Source organism: Dermatophagoides farinae, chromosome 1 (genome assembly GCF_024713945.1).
Source record: "Dermatophagoides farinae isolate YC_2012a chromosome 1, ASM2471394v1, whole genome shotgun sequence".
NCBI classification, from domain to species: domain Eukaryota; kingdom Metazoa; phylum Arthropoda; class Arachnida; order Sarcoptiformes; family Pyroglyphidae; genus Dermatophagoides; species Dermatophagoides farinae.
This window is the reverse complement of record NC_134677.1, coordinates 5,452,050-5,465,284: the sequence shown is the minus strand read 5'-3', so window position 1 is coordinate 5,465,284 and position 13,235 is coordinate 5,452,050. Positions and strand designations below refer to the sequence as shown.

Below are 13,235 nucleotides of genomic sequence, written 5' to 3'. Positions count from 1 at the left end.
TACATGGTTTTCTTGTGATTAAAATGGATGAATGTATTGACAGGCAAGATTTTTGAAGCTAATCAAAGTAAAAAAAAAATTAAAGCACACAATCTTTGATTGTGTTATTTGGTCGATACTGATTCTTTGCAAATGCTTTTATTATTTAGTTGTCGCTCTCGAAAATCAAATTATCTATTCTGGTTCACTTAACATAGATTGAAATGACACAATCGATAGAAAAATCGAATGTCTTTCTTAATTAAATATTGAACATTTTTTCTCGATCCATTGTTTTTTCATTACATTTTTCCCTAATACGATGGTGATTCATTAATAGTGTTTTCATCGCCATTTATATCATAATTTTCATTGTCCTCATATTTAGCTGTATCATCATCGTTATCATTGGTTTTGTTCTCTTCATTATAGGCTTTATTTTCACTTTGTTCTTCATTTTTGTCAATGGATGGTGATGATTCATCGACTTTCGTTTCTTCAGCAACTACAGTTTCCGAGCCTTTCTGAACATCATAGCTATCATTATCCGAGTATGCAACTTCAGAACTTTTTGGTTCTTGTTTTTGATCATCTACTTTGGTCTCTTCTTGAGTTTGGTCCACAGATGCATTTGGCTGATCTTTTTGTTGATCAATTGAATTATCCTCAATGATCGGTTCATCAATTGGCTGTGGTTGTGCTGATGAATCCGGTTCTGGTGCTCCTTGTTTGACCAATGGAATATCTGATGTTGAATAATCAGGTTCCGATTGTGCTTCCGGTGCAATTGGTAATTTACTTTCACTTTGCTCAATACCTTCTTTACGAATCAATAAATTTAGTAAGATTGGAATCGGTACAGGTTTGACGATTAAAACACGTTCAACTACCATTGGAAGACGTCTATTTAGGCCTCCACAACAACCACTCATAGGTTTCATGAATGGCATTCCAAACATTGGTCGAAATGAGGGACGATATTCAGGTTCAGATTCGGAAATATCCGGTTGGTTCTCTTCAGTTTTATGATTGAATAGAATTTTCGTAAATTCATTTAATGGATTCGGTCGTAGTGATTCTTCATTGGAAAATTCTGGTTTTACATCCTATTGAATATGATTAATTTTTTTTATTAAAATTGAGCTGAGCACATACCTGAATCGTTTCTTCGGTGACCTTTTGATCTAACACTGGAGTTGCACAAACAAAGCTTATCAACCAAATGTTTATAACCAAAGTTTTGGTCAAATTTCTATCGATAAACATTTTTTTTCAATTAGGTTTCTGTGTTTATGTCACAATAAGTTAAATCCAAGTGAAACATGGACATTTGTAGCTATTCTCCATTTATTGGTTTTTTTATCATATTATCATATGAAGCGATTGCACGGATATGTATGTTTGTCAAGTTCTTTTCTAATCATCATTGCTGTCGTCCTGGCAGATGTTGACAGGAAATTGCAATTCCTTTGCCTATTCATTTATCATTGATTATTTGTCAACGATATTTTTCCGTTTAAATTTGAAACATATTTGTTCGATTCATGATTGAGGTCATAGTTGGTAATTTCCAAATAAAAAGAATGTTACATAAATTTTAGATTCAGTATAATTATGATTATTTATTGATTTAATTTTCTTGATAAATTGCAAAAGAAATGTCTAAGATCAGGCCCATAAAGTTTTTTTTTCTTTGAACAAATAAAAGTACCACTTCTTCTATATGATTCTATATATTTCGGGTGCAAAAATGGCGCCAGAATCTCTCTATAGGATTCAATTGTTTATATTATCCTTTTAAATGAACATGATGTTTCTTTGGGCTTGAGCATACAAAATTTTTCCCTTCAACATTATTGAGTATCATTTATTAAAGACCTTGGTTGTCCTCCTCTTCCTCCTCTTGGTGTTTACATCAGTCCTAAATCTTGAGTAAATTTGTGTTTTTCTCATTGTCAGATTTGATCATAATCCCATCGATAAATAAAATATAAATTAATCATTATGCCAGTCGTGTTAATAGCGACCGATCGAACATGGACTTCGGTGAATGCAACCGAACTAAATGATCATATACTTAATGATGGTATTTTTGAAGGTCCAACATTCATCACTCGTGATGAATTTGGTATCCCACCTGATGAGACATTTTTGTACAAAAGTCTTAATGTACATCTCGTACGTGAACAAACTTATTCCACTAATCTGAAAGCGGCAACTGTTTTGAGTAAGTTTTTTGAGTGAAAAATTTTTTTAAATTAAAAATAACTGTTTGGTTTAGGCCGTTTTGTATCACATGGATATCGTATCGTTGCATCGGCAGGATCCGGTGTAGGAACATCAGGTAAAGCACGTTACAGTGCCGATGTTGCTGTCACAGATTATCGTTGGCTATGGACATTGGTCAGGGATGATATGGCACCACCACCATATCCATCGATATCATCAAATAAAGTTTCATTGTCACAGACAAGAGAAAAACCTAGTTATTCGTCTTCTGGTGATAATGTTGATCAGACAATTAATGGAAATTGTGGCAGTAGTAGTTGTTTTAGAAATTAATTTTGATTGAATTGACATTAGTTAATTATTTTAATTTATTCACAATGTCACAATACCAGCAACAACAAAAAAAATTAACCATTATCATTTGGTCGAGGCCTATTAGGACAAACACGATTAGAATTGCCAAGTATTTTGAAAAAATCACAAGCAAATGAGCCAAGGAATTCTACTCGTTGTCTATCAATCATAGTCTGATTTATTTTCGGTTTATAATATTCATTTTCTGCTGTTTTTATTGAAGGCGTATAATGATATCTTGGATATACCAAGCCTTGTGTTGAAAACGTAATCTGTGGTGGTGGTGGTGGTGGTGAAAAATGTTTATTTCGGCCATAAGATAGTGTTTCATTAGAATTAATAACACATGATCGAAAATTTGTCCCATTGTTTTTATTTAAATGGCAAAGCCAACAGCTATAACCAGTTATTATCGGCGTTTCCGATGATAATGGTCGACATGTCCAATCAACATTATTGTCGTATTGACCGTTGACAATTTTCAAGCCATCCAACAAACCTAATTCATTGATAAAAAACAAATATATGTTATTGTTTTTGATTTTTTTTAAACTGTTGAATGTGAAAGAATTTTAAAATAAACATTATTAGAATATACTTACCATTGTAAACATTTGATTGTATCAAAATGATGATGTTTGTGATTAAAACGCTATTACATATTGATTTAATGATTCGTGTATGAGCCATATTTCGATTGAAGATAACTTATCGCATTGATTTAAATCTACATAAAGCCACTTCTTAGAAAACAAGGAAAGATTAATGTCAACCGAAATTTTTTTTTCTCACCAAATTATAAAATTTCTACTTTGTGTATGTGAATTGATCAAAGAGAGAGAGAGATAGAGAGAACCACATTCATGGTCCGATGATCACCAAGGTCTGATAATTAATTAATTAATTAAAGTAATTATGGCTAATATAAGCCATAAAAATTGATTTTGATGATGATGCAATAATCAGTGACATCATTAAATTGTCTAACAATTTATCGAATCAAATTGATTTTTTTTAAACTTTTTACTATCAAGTCAATCATTTTTTTTAATTTTTCTCATAAATCTGATGCATGATTTGTGTTTTATTTTTTTTTTGTGTTTAGTTCTGGATCCATATACGAGACAGAAAGAATTAAAATGTAATTATTATTTAAAGAAAAAATACAAATCAAATGTAATGAATGAGTAGAATACAATATAACAATTATATAATAATAAATTAGACAGTCGTTTGTTCGTATTTTGATTGATTTGAACAATGGAAAAAAATGATTGATTAATTGATCCAGATTTAAAATAATAAATTATTTGTTTGCCGAAAATACAACAGTTTTTTGTGTGTATGACATTTTTTGATAATGGCAAATTGGAGAAAAAAAAATTGATGATGAAATTGATAAAAAAAGTAACGAATGAATGATGATAATGATGGGACAAACATTGACCGATTCATTCCAATAAAGACAATTCTGGTCTACATGATCAAGTCAAATGTGAAAATTTTTTTTCAAATTCCAAAAATTAAACAGTGACTTGTTTGTTTTATCTGTCGAAATATTTCCTCTGAAAATATTCTGTGCTCTGTGATGATTGTCTGTGTATGTGTGTGTGTGTGTGTAGAATATGTTGTCGATTGATAGTCAGATGTGATGAAAAAAAATGAAAAAATGATCAGCAGCAGTAATGGGGCATCATAATTATCCTGTTAATTGGTTCGATACTTTGGAATCAATGAAAAATTTTTTAAAATTAACTTCGTTGCAACTTTTTCACTTGTTTCGAGTCCAAATCTCCATAGTATTTTTCACTAGACGATGAAAACAGGAAAAAAAATAAAAATAAAAATTTTAAAAAACGACGATATAACATAAATATTATTTTCTATTGATTGGTGACAATGTGTATGAAATTAGTAAACATAAACAAAACGTTGGCCTGGAACTTTTGGAACTGGAACTACTTAAGACTAAAAATGATGATGACTAGGAAAACTAGGTCATTGTTTATGAGTGTTCAATACGATAATTGACAACCGTGTCACAATGTTATTTACACACACAAAACAAATTAGGGACATCATGATCATGAACACAAACTTAAAAAAAAAATCGCCAGTGGCATTATTGGCCATCATCTTTGTTGTCTAGATTTCCATCTTGAATATGATCATTCGAATTCAAAGAAAAACAAAATTTTGTTTGTAATCTTAAAATTTCTGATTCAACGATGATACTACTCGATGGTAACTAAAATTTTTGATTCCTATAAATCTTAAAATATTCATTGACCCTTATCAAATAGCGCAATCTTCATATTTTTTTCATTTTCCTTTTTTTAAAAAAAATAATTATATTTTATCTTGATGTTTCATTACTAAAAAAAATTTTATCATTGACACCTATAGATAGCTACAGCTTAAGCTTATGTTAGTTTGAATGCAACAAAAGTGTTTATAAATAAAATAATTAAACGACATTCAAATTAAAATGCAATTAAAATGATAATTACCATCCAGGTACATTCTCTGGATCATCACATTGAAGTGTATCGACGTTGAATACAGTTCCAAGACTGCAACCTATTTTCATTGATGAAATTGAGATTAAGAGATTTTCAATTTGTTATAATTCATATTTTTCATTGGCAATTACATACCATAAGGACGAGCAACACCTTCAATGCAAACATAAAATTTACGACAATCAGTTGGATGAGCATGTCGAGTATAATGACCTGGTTGATCGGTCTCAGTTGGATCTGGACAGACAAAGCCATCGCTTACTTCTACAAAGCAGAAGATAAGCAAAATAAAATGGAAAAAATAAAGCAATAAACTTACCTGATTGATCACAGCGATCGACGTGATCAGCCCAAACACATACACGTTGATCATCATCATAGGCTAGGCCTGGTGGACATTCATAACGGGAAGCTTCTCCATTCCAACACGAATAGAAAATTCGACAATTTGATGGATCAGGGAAAATGCCATATAATCTTGGACAGTGTGGCGTACTGATTGGTGGTTCTACTCGAAATAAATAAATGATGATTAATCAATGGTAAAATTGTTGATTACTAACATATTATGTCATACCTAGATCAGATCGTTCACCACAATCGACAGAAAATGGATAGGCACAATTTTCACGTCTCGTATCGGAATCATCAAATACTAAACCATTACCACAGGTTTTCAATGTAGCCGTGCCTGTTTTTTTAATTATCAAAAATGATGAAGATCAACAACGACAAATTAATAAATAAAAATGAAAATTTAAAAATTGAAATTCAAGAAGCTAAAAACGAAGGACTAATAAACAAAAGTATTTTTAGCAATAAAGTAAAAATAATAATTTCAGATCTTCATTCCAAGTATCATTGATTTATCATACACAAATAAATTGTTTGTATTTAGTTTAGTTTAATAGTGGAAAACATTACGATAATGATAACCAATTCATCTATCTCTATGATATGTGTATAATTTTAGCATCCATTGGACGCAGGCATAAATTATTCATAGACTTGAACATTACATTATCTGTAAATGTGAAGAGGATATCAATATACAAAACCAAGTCTTGTTTATTCTAGTTTAAAATAATCATATGAATTCTATTATGAAAATGAAGATGTCATTCGATCATCAAGGATTCATTAAATGATAAAATTCTCAAATTTTTAGAAATTTACTATTTTAAAAAGGGAAAAAACATCCTTACCGTTATCACATGCCCAATATTTGTCACAACTTTTCAAATGTGGATAAAATCCAAAATCGTCGAGACATTGAAAAGATGATCCACCACCAAGATGAATATTCGGATTAGATGGTTGAAAACTATTCTGATTCAATATGGCTCGTGGTGGTTGTTGTTGTTGTGGTACTGGTGCAGCTGCCGTTGGCTGATATGGCAACGATGATGGCTGATTTGATGATGATGGATTGAATGAAAATTGCGGTGGTCTTTGGCACAAAACTAATAATGATTTGATTAAAATTATAAACAAATTGAATGACAAAAAAAAAAGTTTTTCACTACTTACCAGTTGGAGCAATGGCAAATAAACTGATCAATATGATCGTAAAAGAAGATTGAATCATTTTTGTATGATTGATTTGATATAAAATTCTGTTAACACCAAATTGTAATGAGATTAAATGATGAAATATTTAATTGATAGTGAAAATATTCATCGATTCATTTGAATCTATTCAACATTGGAAAAACACCCAAATTGACGGACTTGTTCAATTTAATCTAAACAATACACAAACGAATACGGCCAAACTTACCAACTGAAAGAAATGAATGAACGAATAAATTTTTTCGATGCCCTTCTATCTTTGTAAACTGACTATATGAAAAAATCTTTATTCAAGTTATGGTTTCATTCAAGCGTATTTGTATGGTATTCTTGTATTATCATTATCATCATCATTATTATTATTATTCAACGAAAGATTAAAAAAATATATTGAGACTTGTTAAATGCAATGAAGAAAATCTCCGATTTTTTTATTATTATTCAAAAGTTAGAAAGGTGTGTAACAAGATCGTTTTGCAGACCAACGAAAAAAAATTTCTGGAAAAGAGAACAGGACTCTCTTTCTTATGAAACTTGAATTTTTTGTTTTTGTTTTTCATCGGAAAACGAATGAATGAACAAAAAGGTTGAATGATGCGGTGATAAGGTGATTCAAAGATTTGATCCAAAGAGAGAAATCATGCCTTCTTCCTTTCGCCTTCATAATGGACCATTTTTTTTTGTTTATGATTCAAAAACGAAAGCGATCTGATAGCCAAAGAGAAAGCAGGACACATATAAATAAAAAAATATATATATAGAGAGAGAGAGAATATTTGATCATAGAAATTTATATCGATCAATAAATATTCGATCATTTTAGATGTACAAATTTGACGTTTTTATAAGAAATATTTGTAATAGTTTTTTTCTGTCTAGATAGACAGTTTATTGATTGATCTATGATTGGTCTACTTCTCTCGCTTTTTTGAGCCATCATTGTCAATGAACCTGGATCAAGTCTTAACCACGAACAGATTGACCGCCGAAAACTGCATCTGTGAAGACAAATTCAATTATTGGTAAAATATGTGTTTGTATATGCATGTAGCAGTAGCAATTATCTTGGGCGAAACAAATGAAAATTTTCAATTTTTTTCTTGTTCGATTTTCAAGTCAAACTAAACTCTGACTGACATTTGGATCATGTAGAAAAAAAAATTCAGGAAGAAATGTTTGTTCATTTCGTTATTATTTGAATTTTTTTTACAGGTCCGGATTGTTATGTATGTGCGGCCACCGAACGTAACAAACAACTTTGGGAATTTTCATTTTTATATTGAAATTTTTTTCGTCTCGAAACACAAAATCACAAGCAATCACAAACGGGCGTCATCTTATATAACGGAATAAATATAAGTTAGACTAGACACCTTGTACTCGACAGGCAAATATTTGATCTGAAAATCGATGATAATAATAATAATTTGTATAGCAAAGCACAATCATACACATTCAAGTTTTTCTTTGAAACACATTTGAAAAATAAAAAAAAAATTTAATAAAACTTACAGATGAAAAATGACAAGATCGACGAAAAAGATTGCCAAAACGTAACAAATATCAAATCGATGAACCCGAAGAATAATAGAAAAACAAAAATCAATGTAGAGATCAGGAATAGTGAGGATTATTATGAATCGATTATTCGTCGAATGATAAACAAAAATCAGAGATCATCCACATTCATCGTTATTCACATTGGAAATAGTACAAAAAAAAGAGTTGATCAATCGTTAGCTATTTATATTACCAGATCCATGTTCTGTTTGTCTTTTTTTAAAGGATTTTTCAACTTTTGAAACATCCATTTGAGAGATTATTATTGTAATGATTGAAGAACAAGAAAAAAAGAGAAACCAATCCTTAATATTTGACGATGATTATGCTGGATGTTTGACCAATTAGGGAGAATTCATTATGAATATAATTATGATTGAAATAGAAAACCTTATTTTCTAGTTTAAAAAATAAAGATTCGCATGATTTTGGTAATGATAACTGATTGTGACATTTTTGGTAATTGTTCGATTACAATCTATTTAAAGATGGGTTAATGAAATTTTATTAAAATTGAAATTCATAAAAATTAAAACGATGGCCGGATATATAAACTCAAAATCTAAAAACCAAATTTACTTGATTGAAAGAATCGTTTATGAATGAATGTTATGTTATGTTTGTGTATTGTACTTGTTCATCATGAACAATCACGAAATTTAATCCTCAAGACCTTTTGGCCTCGATGTTCTACTCGTGTCCATGATTGTTTGATGTGTCATGCAATGCAATGAAATCCAATTCATTCATTTCAATTCAACAAGCCAGGTGATGATAATGATGATGAGGTCAATCAACTTTTTTTAGGCACCATATTTATATATCTTGATATTTAATGATAATCATATAGCCAAGAAAAGCCAATTCAAAGTATTTTATTTGTGTATTTGGTGTGTGTGTGGGAGCCAGCACATCATCATTTGGAATAAGCGACAAATATCACTATCAACAATAACTGGAAGGAAGACTTTGAGTAAGAAAGAAAGATGAATAAGAAACCATTAGGCACACGATTTGATTGTCAAATCAAATGGTTAAAATGAACTTGTCTATTATCAACATTATAGCCATTCAAATCCATAATTTTGAATTAGAATTTTGTTTATTAATCATCGAAGCGACGATGAATAATAAAATGGCATGACTTTGAATTTTTTCCATAAAATTTATTTAAAATTATCAAGCTCCATATTCGAACAAAAATACACTATTGTAGCAGTTTCATTTTTTTTGTATGGATAAAAAATTGGCCAATTTTCTTCGAACCCTTCGAGTATCATGATTGCCATCCAAAGAGATTGAAATTAGTGCATGCCAAGTTCAGAGCTGACTGACTGACCGACAAACAAACAAAATAAAATAATCATATACAATGGCCAGACTTTTTGAGAGCAAAATCATCATCACTATAATAGCCTTATGAAAATGATCATTTTCACCTCCATATGATGATCATCAAACTAACGGTCAACCAACAATCAACCTTCAGCAACCATACACAAATTCGGCCATGGAAATCGGTGACGGTTATTTTTATATCTCCATTCATTTATTTGTTGTTTTTGACCAGTCTGTCTATCATTGTGTCAGTTAGCCTGTCTCTGTCAAGTGGCTTGGGATTCACATTCGCGTGCGATTTAAAATTTTCGGATGGACACTGTTGTGACTAAAATAGTATATTTTTCATATATAGTTTTTTTTATTTTCTTTGATTTTCTCACAACATTCATAGCCAGGAGAACATTGCCCGTTCGGGTGATTAATTGACCGTCCCGGAAAGATTAAGGTCATCATTGTATGTGTTTCTCGTTTTTTTTTTGTTTATATGTGAATACTTATTAAATGGCATGGCTGTCATTGGCGAAGGTTTTTTATCTCTTAAATTTTTATCAAAATGAAATAGAAAATATTCTCTTTATCATGATCATGATCATAGCCAAAGGCATCATATAGAAATCGAAACATAAATTTAGAAACAAAAGAATATCTGAATTTATTTGTATACGTGTGTGTGTGTGTGTGTGTGTATGAATAAAATGTCGATTTTGTGATGTTTATCGTATTCGATCCTTTATAATCAAACATTTATATAGTAACATCAACAACAATCATCTCACTGGTTGTCCGTCATTCGAATCAAAGATTTTTTGTTTTTCCTTTTTTTTTGTTTTAACATTGGCCATAACATTCAGGTTGATGTCTATTGGATTTTTGTTTGTTTCGCCTTGCTCTCGATTGAATCTTTGTTGTCCAAAATTAGAAAAAGTAATCAAGAAAAAATATCTTATTCTATTTTTATAATGGATATAAGAAAAATCATGATATATAGATGACTCTAATGAATTTCGATATATATTTAATGGTAGGCCATTTTAAGGTTTTTTTTTCTTTTCCGTTCAAATATTACTTGACCGTCAAATTATATACAGTAGACTATGTGAAATTTAGCCATAAGTTTGCCAGCTTGACTATCTGAAGTATCTAGCGCATTTAAATTATGGGCTTATGAATATAAGATACTGCCTGAGAAACCTAAGGTCTGATGACGAATGAAAGACTAATTTGGATATAAAGTCAGTTAATTTTATTCAGTAAAAATGAATAACTATATAATTAATTCAAATAAATCACATATTCAAATAGTAAAAATGGTCATTTTGGCCATAAAATATTCAACAAAAAACTTAAAGCGTTTGTTTCAAATTATTCAATATCTCTTCAGCTTTTGATAATGTTTCATCTTTTTTAATGAAACAAAAACGAATCAAATTTTCTGCCAAATATTTATGGTCATCCGAATAGAATGCACTCATTGGTATGCCTTGTAGTTTCTGTTTTGAAAAAAAACAAAAATCTTAAGATATCATTAAAATTAAAAAAGCAATGTATTACTTTATTCTTGGACATCCATTTGACGAAACGATAATCTTTCGTACCAGTTTCAGTGGTCAGATCAACTTTAGCGGCCAATTCGCTAAAATCAGCAACAATAAAATAACCACCTTCAGGTATAGTTGGATTCATATTGACTGATTTCAATATTTTAGCCATACGATCACGTTTCGGTTGAAGTAAATCAACTAATTCGGTCCAATAACAATCTTTTTGACCCATACGATCAATTTCTTTCTCAAATCCAATGGCAATGGCTTCCTGTATCGGTGTAGGACATGTGTAAACGCAATTCTGATGCAATAATTGCAATGGTTGCATCAAATGTACGGGGCCATAAGCCCAGCCGATTTTCCATCCGGTCACCGAGAATGTCTTACCAGCCGAACCAATCGTTATGGTACGATCCCACATATCAGAAAGTGTAGCTTAGTAAATTAAATAAAAAAATGTTCAGTTATGCATGACAATCATAATATATAATTTTAGGTGTGTGAAGTCAATCAATATGATTTTTAAAATTTTTTTTGTCGAACGCCTACTTTGCCTGAAAAATTGAATTAATAATAATCTTTTACATTGCATAGGATGAAAATTGAATATTATGTATTACCATAATAATCATATTGATGATGATGTTCACGTGACACGGTCACACCTTAGTCGTGAAAACTTACCCATACGGATATGTTCAGTTCCTGGATAGAATAGCCATTCATATACTTCATCACTGATGACTATTACATCATGTTTCTTACATAATGTAGCAATATGTTCCAATTCATCACGAGAGAAAATCTTTTTTTTAAGAATGAACATAAAAGCAGAAAAATTGATTATGAAATTTTGATTTTGTTTAGCGATTGATCGACAATAGTCAAACCTTTCCAAAAGGATTGTGTGGAGTATTCACAATAATTAATTTGGTTTTTTCATTAAATTTTGATTCCAATTCGGCCGGATCCAACTTCCAATCAGCACTCGTTATAGTTGACTGATTATTTTTTGGAGCATCAGATCGTAGGCGGAGAGGAATGAACACTGGTCGGCCACCAGCCATTCTTACCATTGCTTCATAACAATCGAAAAATGGTTCAATAATGATCACTTCATCGCCTTCATCGATTAATGCCATAATAGATGAATAGAGAGCTTCATAGGCTCCCGATGTGATTAACATTTCTTTTAATGGATCAATAGGTCTGGCTTGTAATTGGGAATAAAGTTTGCTCAATGCATTCACTAATCGCGGATGTCCCTACAAAAAACCAACAAATAAAAAATATCAATTTGATGAAAAGTTCAACAATTTCAAAATTCATACAAATCCTCTTGTATATTGATTGAGAAAAATATTATCGCTTGTTGTGGCCTGAGCTAAAGCTTGAGTAACCACTTCGGGTGCAGCGAAATCCGGAAATCCTTGACCCAGGTTTATTGGCTTATATTGGATGGCCAATTTGACAAAGTCATTCCAAACACTCTCGGCCATACCATCTAAACGACGGGCACTTATTTTTTTTGATATCGAAGACATTGTACGTATCTAAGAAAATAATTTATTTATAAAAATTTTATTGATTTATTTTGAATCACAATCAAATAATTTTGTTTGTTTCAAATTTATGTACTTGATTCGTTAATAACCTAACACTATGATGATTATGTGGAAATCCCAAAATAAATGATTGATTTTTTGGCGAATATGTCGAATTGTTTCTACTTGTTGATGTTTTTGGAGCAATCTTCGAAATTGATGATAACAGTGGTAGCTGTATGAATGTCGCTGCTGTCTTTGGCTTCAAAGTTAAACGACGAAGAATGTAAATAAATGGTGAGAATAATGCCTTCTGGCTACGTATAGGGATTCTCTTTGACGTGGCCTTTTTTGTTGTAAAAAGTTGTTGCACTTGTCGTGTAGGATTTGTGATTAAATATCTAACTGATGATAACAATAAATTAGCTGACACCGGTTGTTGTTTCGTTTTAAACATTGTTCAATTGGTTGGACCAAGTTTGCGAAATAGATTTGTGACTACGATGTATATAATCATAATATAATAATCAATAATAATCAATTGGGATAAACATTAGAAAATATTATTATTATCACCTGATATTCGAATG

At 30.8% G+C, this 13,235-nt stretch overlaps 5 protein-coding genes across 9 annotated transcripts; 1 reads left to right on the top strand and 4 right to left on the bottom strand.

Moving 5' to 3' along the window:
* Positions 1–122: 122 nt before the first annotated feature.
* LOC124491849 (uncharacterized) lies at positions 123–1,369 on the bottom strand. The gene is made up of 2 exons (XM_047054563.2): positions 1,135–1,369; positions 123–1,085 (listed from the first exon to the last, which is right to left on the bottom strand). Exons 1-2 carry the CDS (start codon positions 1,243–1,245, stop codon positions 294–296), a joined length of 903 nt encoding a protein of 300 aa, XP_046910519.2. The 5' UTR covers positions 1,246–1,369; the 3' UTR covers positions 123–293.
* A 426-nt stretch (positions 1,370–1,795) lies between these two features.
* Positions 1,796–3,155, top strand: LOC124491860 (uncharacterized). The gene is made up of 2 exons (XM_047054577.2): positions 1,796–2,206; positions 2,261–3,155. Exons 1-2 carry the CDS (start codon positions 1,984–1,986, stop codon positions 2,539–2,541), a joined length of 504 nt encoding a protein of 167 aa, XP_046910533.1. The 5' UTR covers positions 1,796–1,983; the 3' UTR covers positions 2,542–3,155.
* Positions 2,616–3,287, bottom strand: LOC124491857 (uncharacterized). The gene is made up of 2 exons (XM_047054573.2): positions 3,165–3,287; positions 2,616–3,061 (listed from the first exon to the last, which is right to left on the bottom strand). The coding sequence occupies exons 1-2, from the start codon at positions 3,250–3,252 to the stop codon at positions 2,616–2,618; spliced, it is 534 nt and encodes a 177-aa protein (XP_046910529.1). The 5' UTR covers positions 3,253–3,287.
* Positions 3,288–3,570: 283 nt separating this feature from the next.
* LOC124491851 (protein obstructor-E) lies at positions 3,571–8,694 on the bottom strand. Of its 4 annotated transcripts, none has more exons than XM_047054565.2 (8): positions 8,169–8,694; positions 6,615–6,700; positions 6,290–6,547; positions 5,662–5,775; positions 5,404–5,592; positions 5,220–5,348; positions 5,073–5,142; positions 3,571–4,371 (listed from the first exon to the last, which is right to left on the bottom strand). In XM_047054565.2, exons 2-8 carry the CDS (start codon positions 6,670–6,672, stop codon positions 4,314–4,316), a joined length of 876 nt encoding a protein of 291 aa, XP_046910521.1. In that variant the 5' UTR covers positions 6,673–6,700; positions 8,169–8,694; the 3' UTR covers positions 3,571–4,313. The 4 variants fall into 4 exon arrangements, with proteins under 4 accessions (XP_046910521.1, XP_075591405.1, XP_075591409.1 ...); XM_075735290.1 differs by lacking the exon at positions 8,169–8,694 and adding an exon at positions 6,865–7,463; XM_075735294.1 differs by lacking the exon at positions 8,169–8,694 and adding an exon at positions 6,865–7,051 and having other exon boundaries at positions 6,615–6,779.
* A 2,083-nt stretch (positions 8,695–10,777) lies between these two features.
* Positions 10,778–13,203, bottom strand: Kyat (Kynurenine aminotransferase). Of its 2 annotated transcripts, none has more exons than XM_047054527.2 (6): positions 12,740–13,203; positions 12,433–12,654; positions 11,992–12,366; positions 11,786–11,906; positions 11,109–11,536; positions 10,778–11,047 (listed from the first exon to the last, which is right to left on the bottom strand). In XM_047054527.2, exons 1-6 carry the CDS (start codon positions 13,100–13,102, stop codon positions 10,901–10,903), a joined length of 1,656 nt encoding a protein of 551 aa, XP_046910483.1. In that variant the 5' UTR covers positions 13,103–13,203; the 3' UTR covers positions 10,778–10,900. The 2 variants fall into 2 exon arrangements, with proteins under 2 accessions (XP_046910483.1, XP_046910484.1); XM_047054528.2 differs by having other exon boundaries at positions 12,756–13,091.
* Between the last annotated feature and the right edge of the window lie 32 nt (positions 13,204–13,235).

Excerpts from the sequence above, each read along its gene's own strand:
- LOC124491849 (XM_047054563.2), bottom strand. The coding sequence starts at position 1,245 with ATGTTTATCGATAGAAATTTGACCAAAACTTTGGTTATAAACATTTGG. Across the intron at positions 1,086-1,134 it reads TCACCGAAGAAACGATTCAG|GATGTAAAACCAGAATTTTC; the intron begins GTATGTGCTCAG and ends CATATTCAATAG.
- LOC124491860 (XM_047054577.2), top strand. The coding sequence starts at position 1,984 with ATGCCAGTCGTGTTAATAGCGACCGATCGAACATGGACTTCGGTGAAT. Across the intron at positions 2,207-2,260 it reads GAAAGCGGCAACTGTTTTGA|GCCGTTTTGTATCACATGGA; the intron begins GTAAGTTTTTTG and ends TGTTTGGTTTAG.
- LOC124491857 (XM_047054573.2), bottom strand. The coding sequence starts at position 3,252 with ATGGCTCATACACGAATCATTAAATCAATATGTAATAGCGTTTTAATC. Across the intron at positions 3,062-3,164 it reads ACAATCAAATGTTTACAATG|GTTTGTTGGATGGCTTGAAA; the intron begins GTAAGTATATTC and ends TCAATGAATTAG.
- LOC124491851 (XM_047054565.2), bottom strand. The coding sequence starts at position 6,672 with ATGATTCAATCTTCTTTTACGATCATATTGATCAGTTTATTTGCCATT. Across the intron at positions 6,548-6,614 it reads ATTTGCCATTGCTCCAACTG|TTTTGTGCCAAAGACCACCG; the intron begins GTAAGTAGTGAA and ends AATCATTATTAG. Across the intron at positions 5,349-5,403 it reads CGATCGCTGTGATCAATCAG|AAGTAAGCGATGGCTTTGTC; the intron begins GTAAGTTTATTG and ends TCTGCTTTGTAG.
- Kyat (XM_047054527.2), bottom strand. The coding sequence starts at position 13,102 with ATGTTTAAAACGAAACAACAACCGGTGTCAGCTAATTTATTGTTATCA. Across the intron at positions 12,655-12,739 it reads TTAGGTTATTAACGAATCAA|ATACGTACAATGTCTTCGAT; the intron begins GTACATAAATTT and ends TTATTTTCTTAG. Across the intron at positions 11,048-11,108 it reads AATGGATGTCCAAGAATAAA|AAACTACAAGGCATACCAAT; the intron begins GTAATACATTGC and ends TTTTCAAAACAG.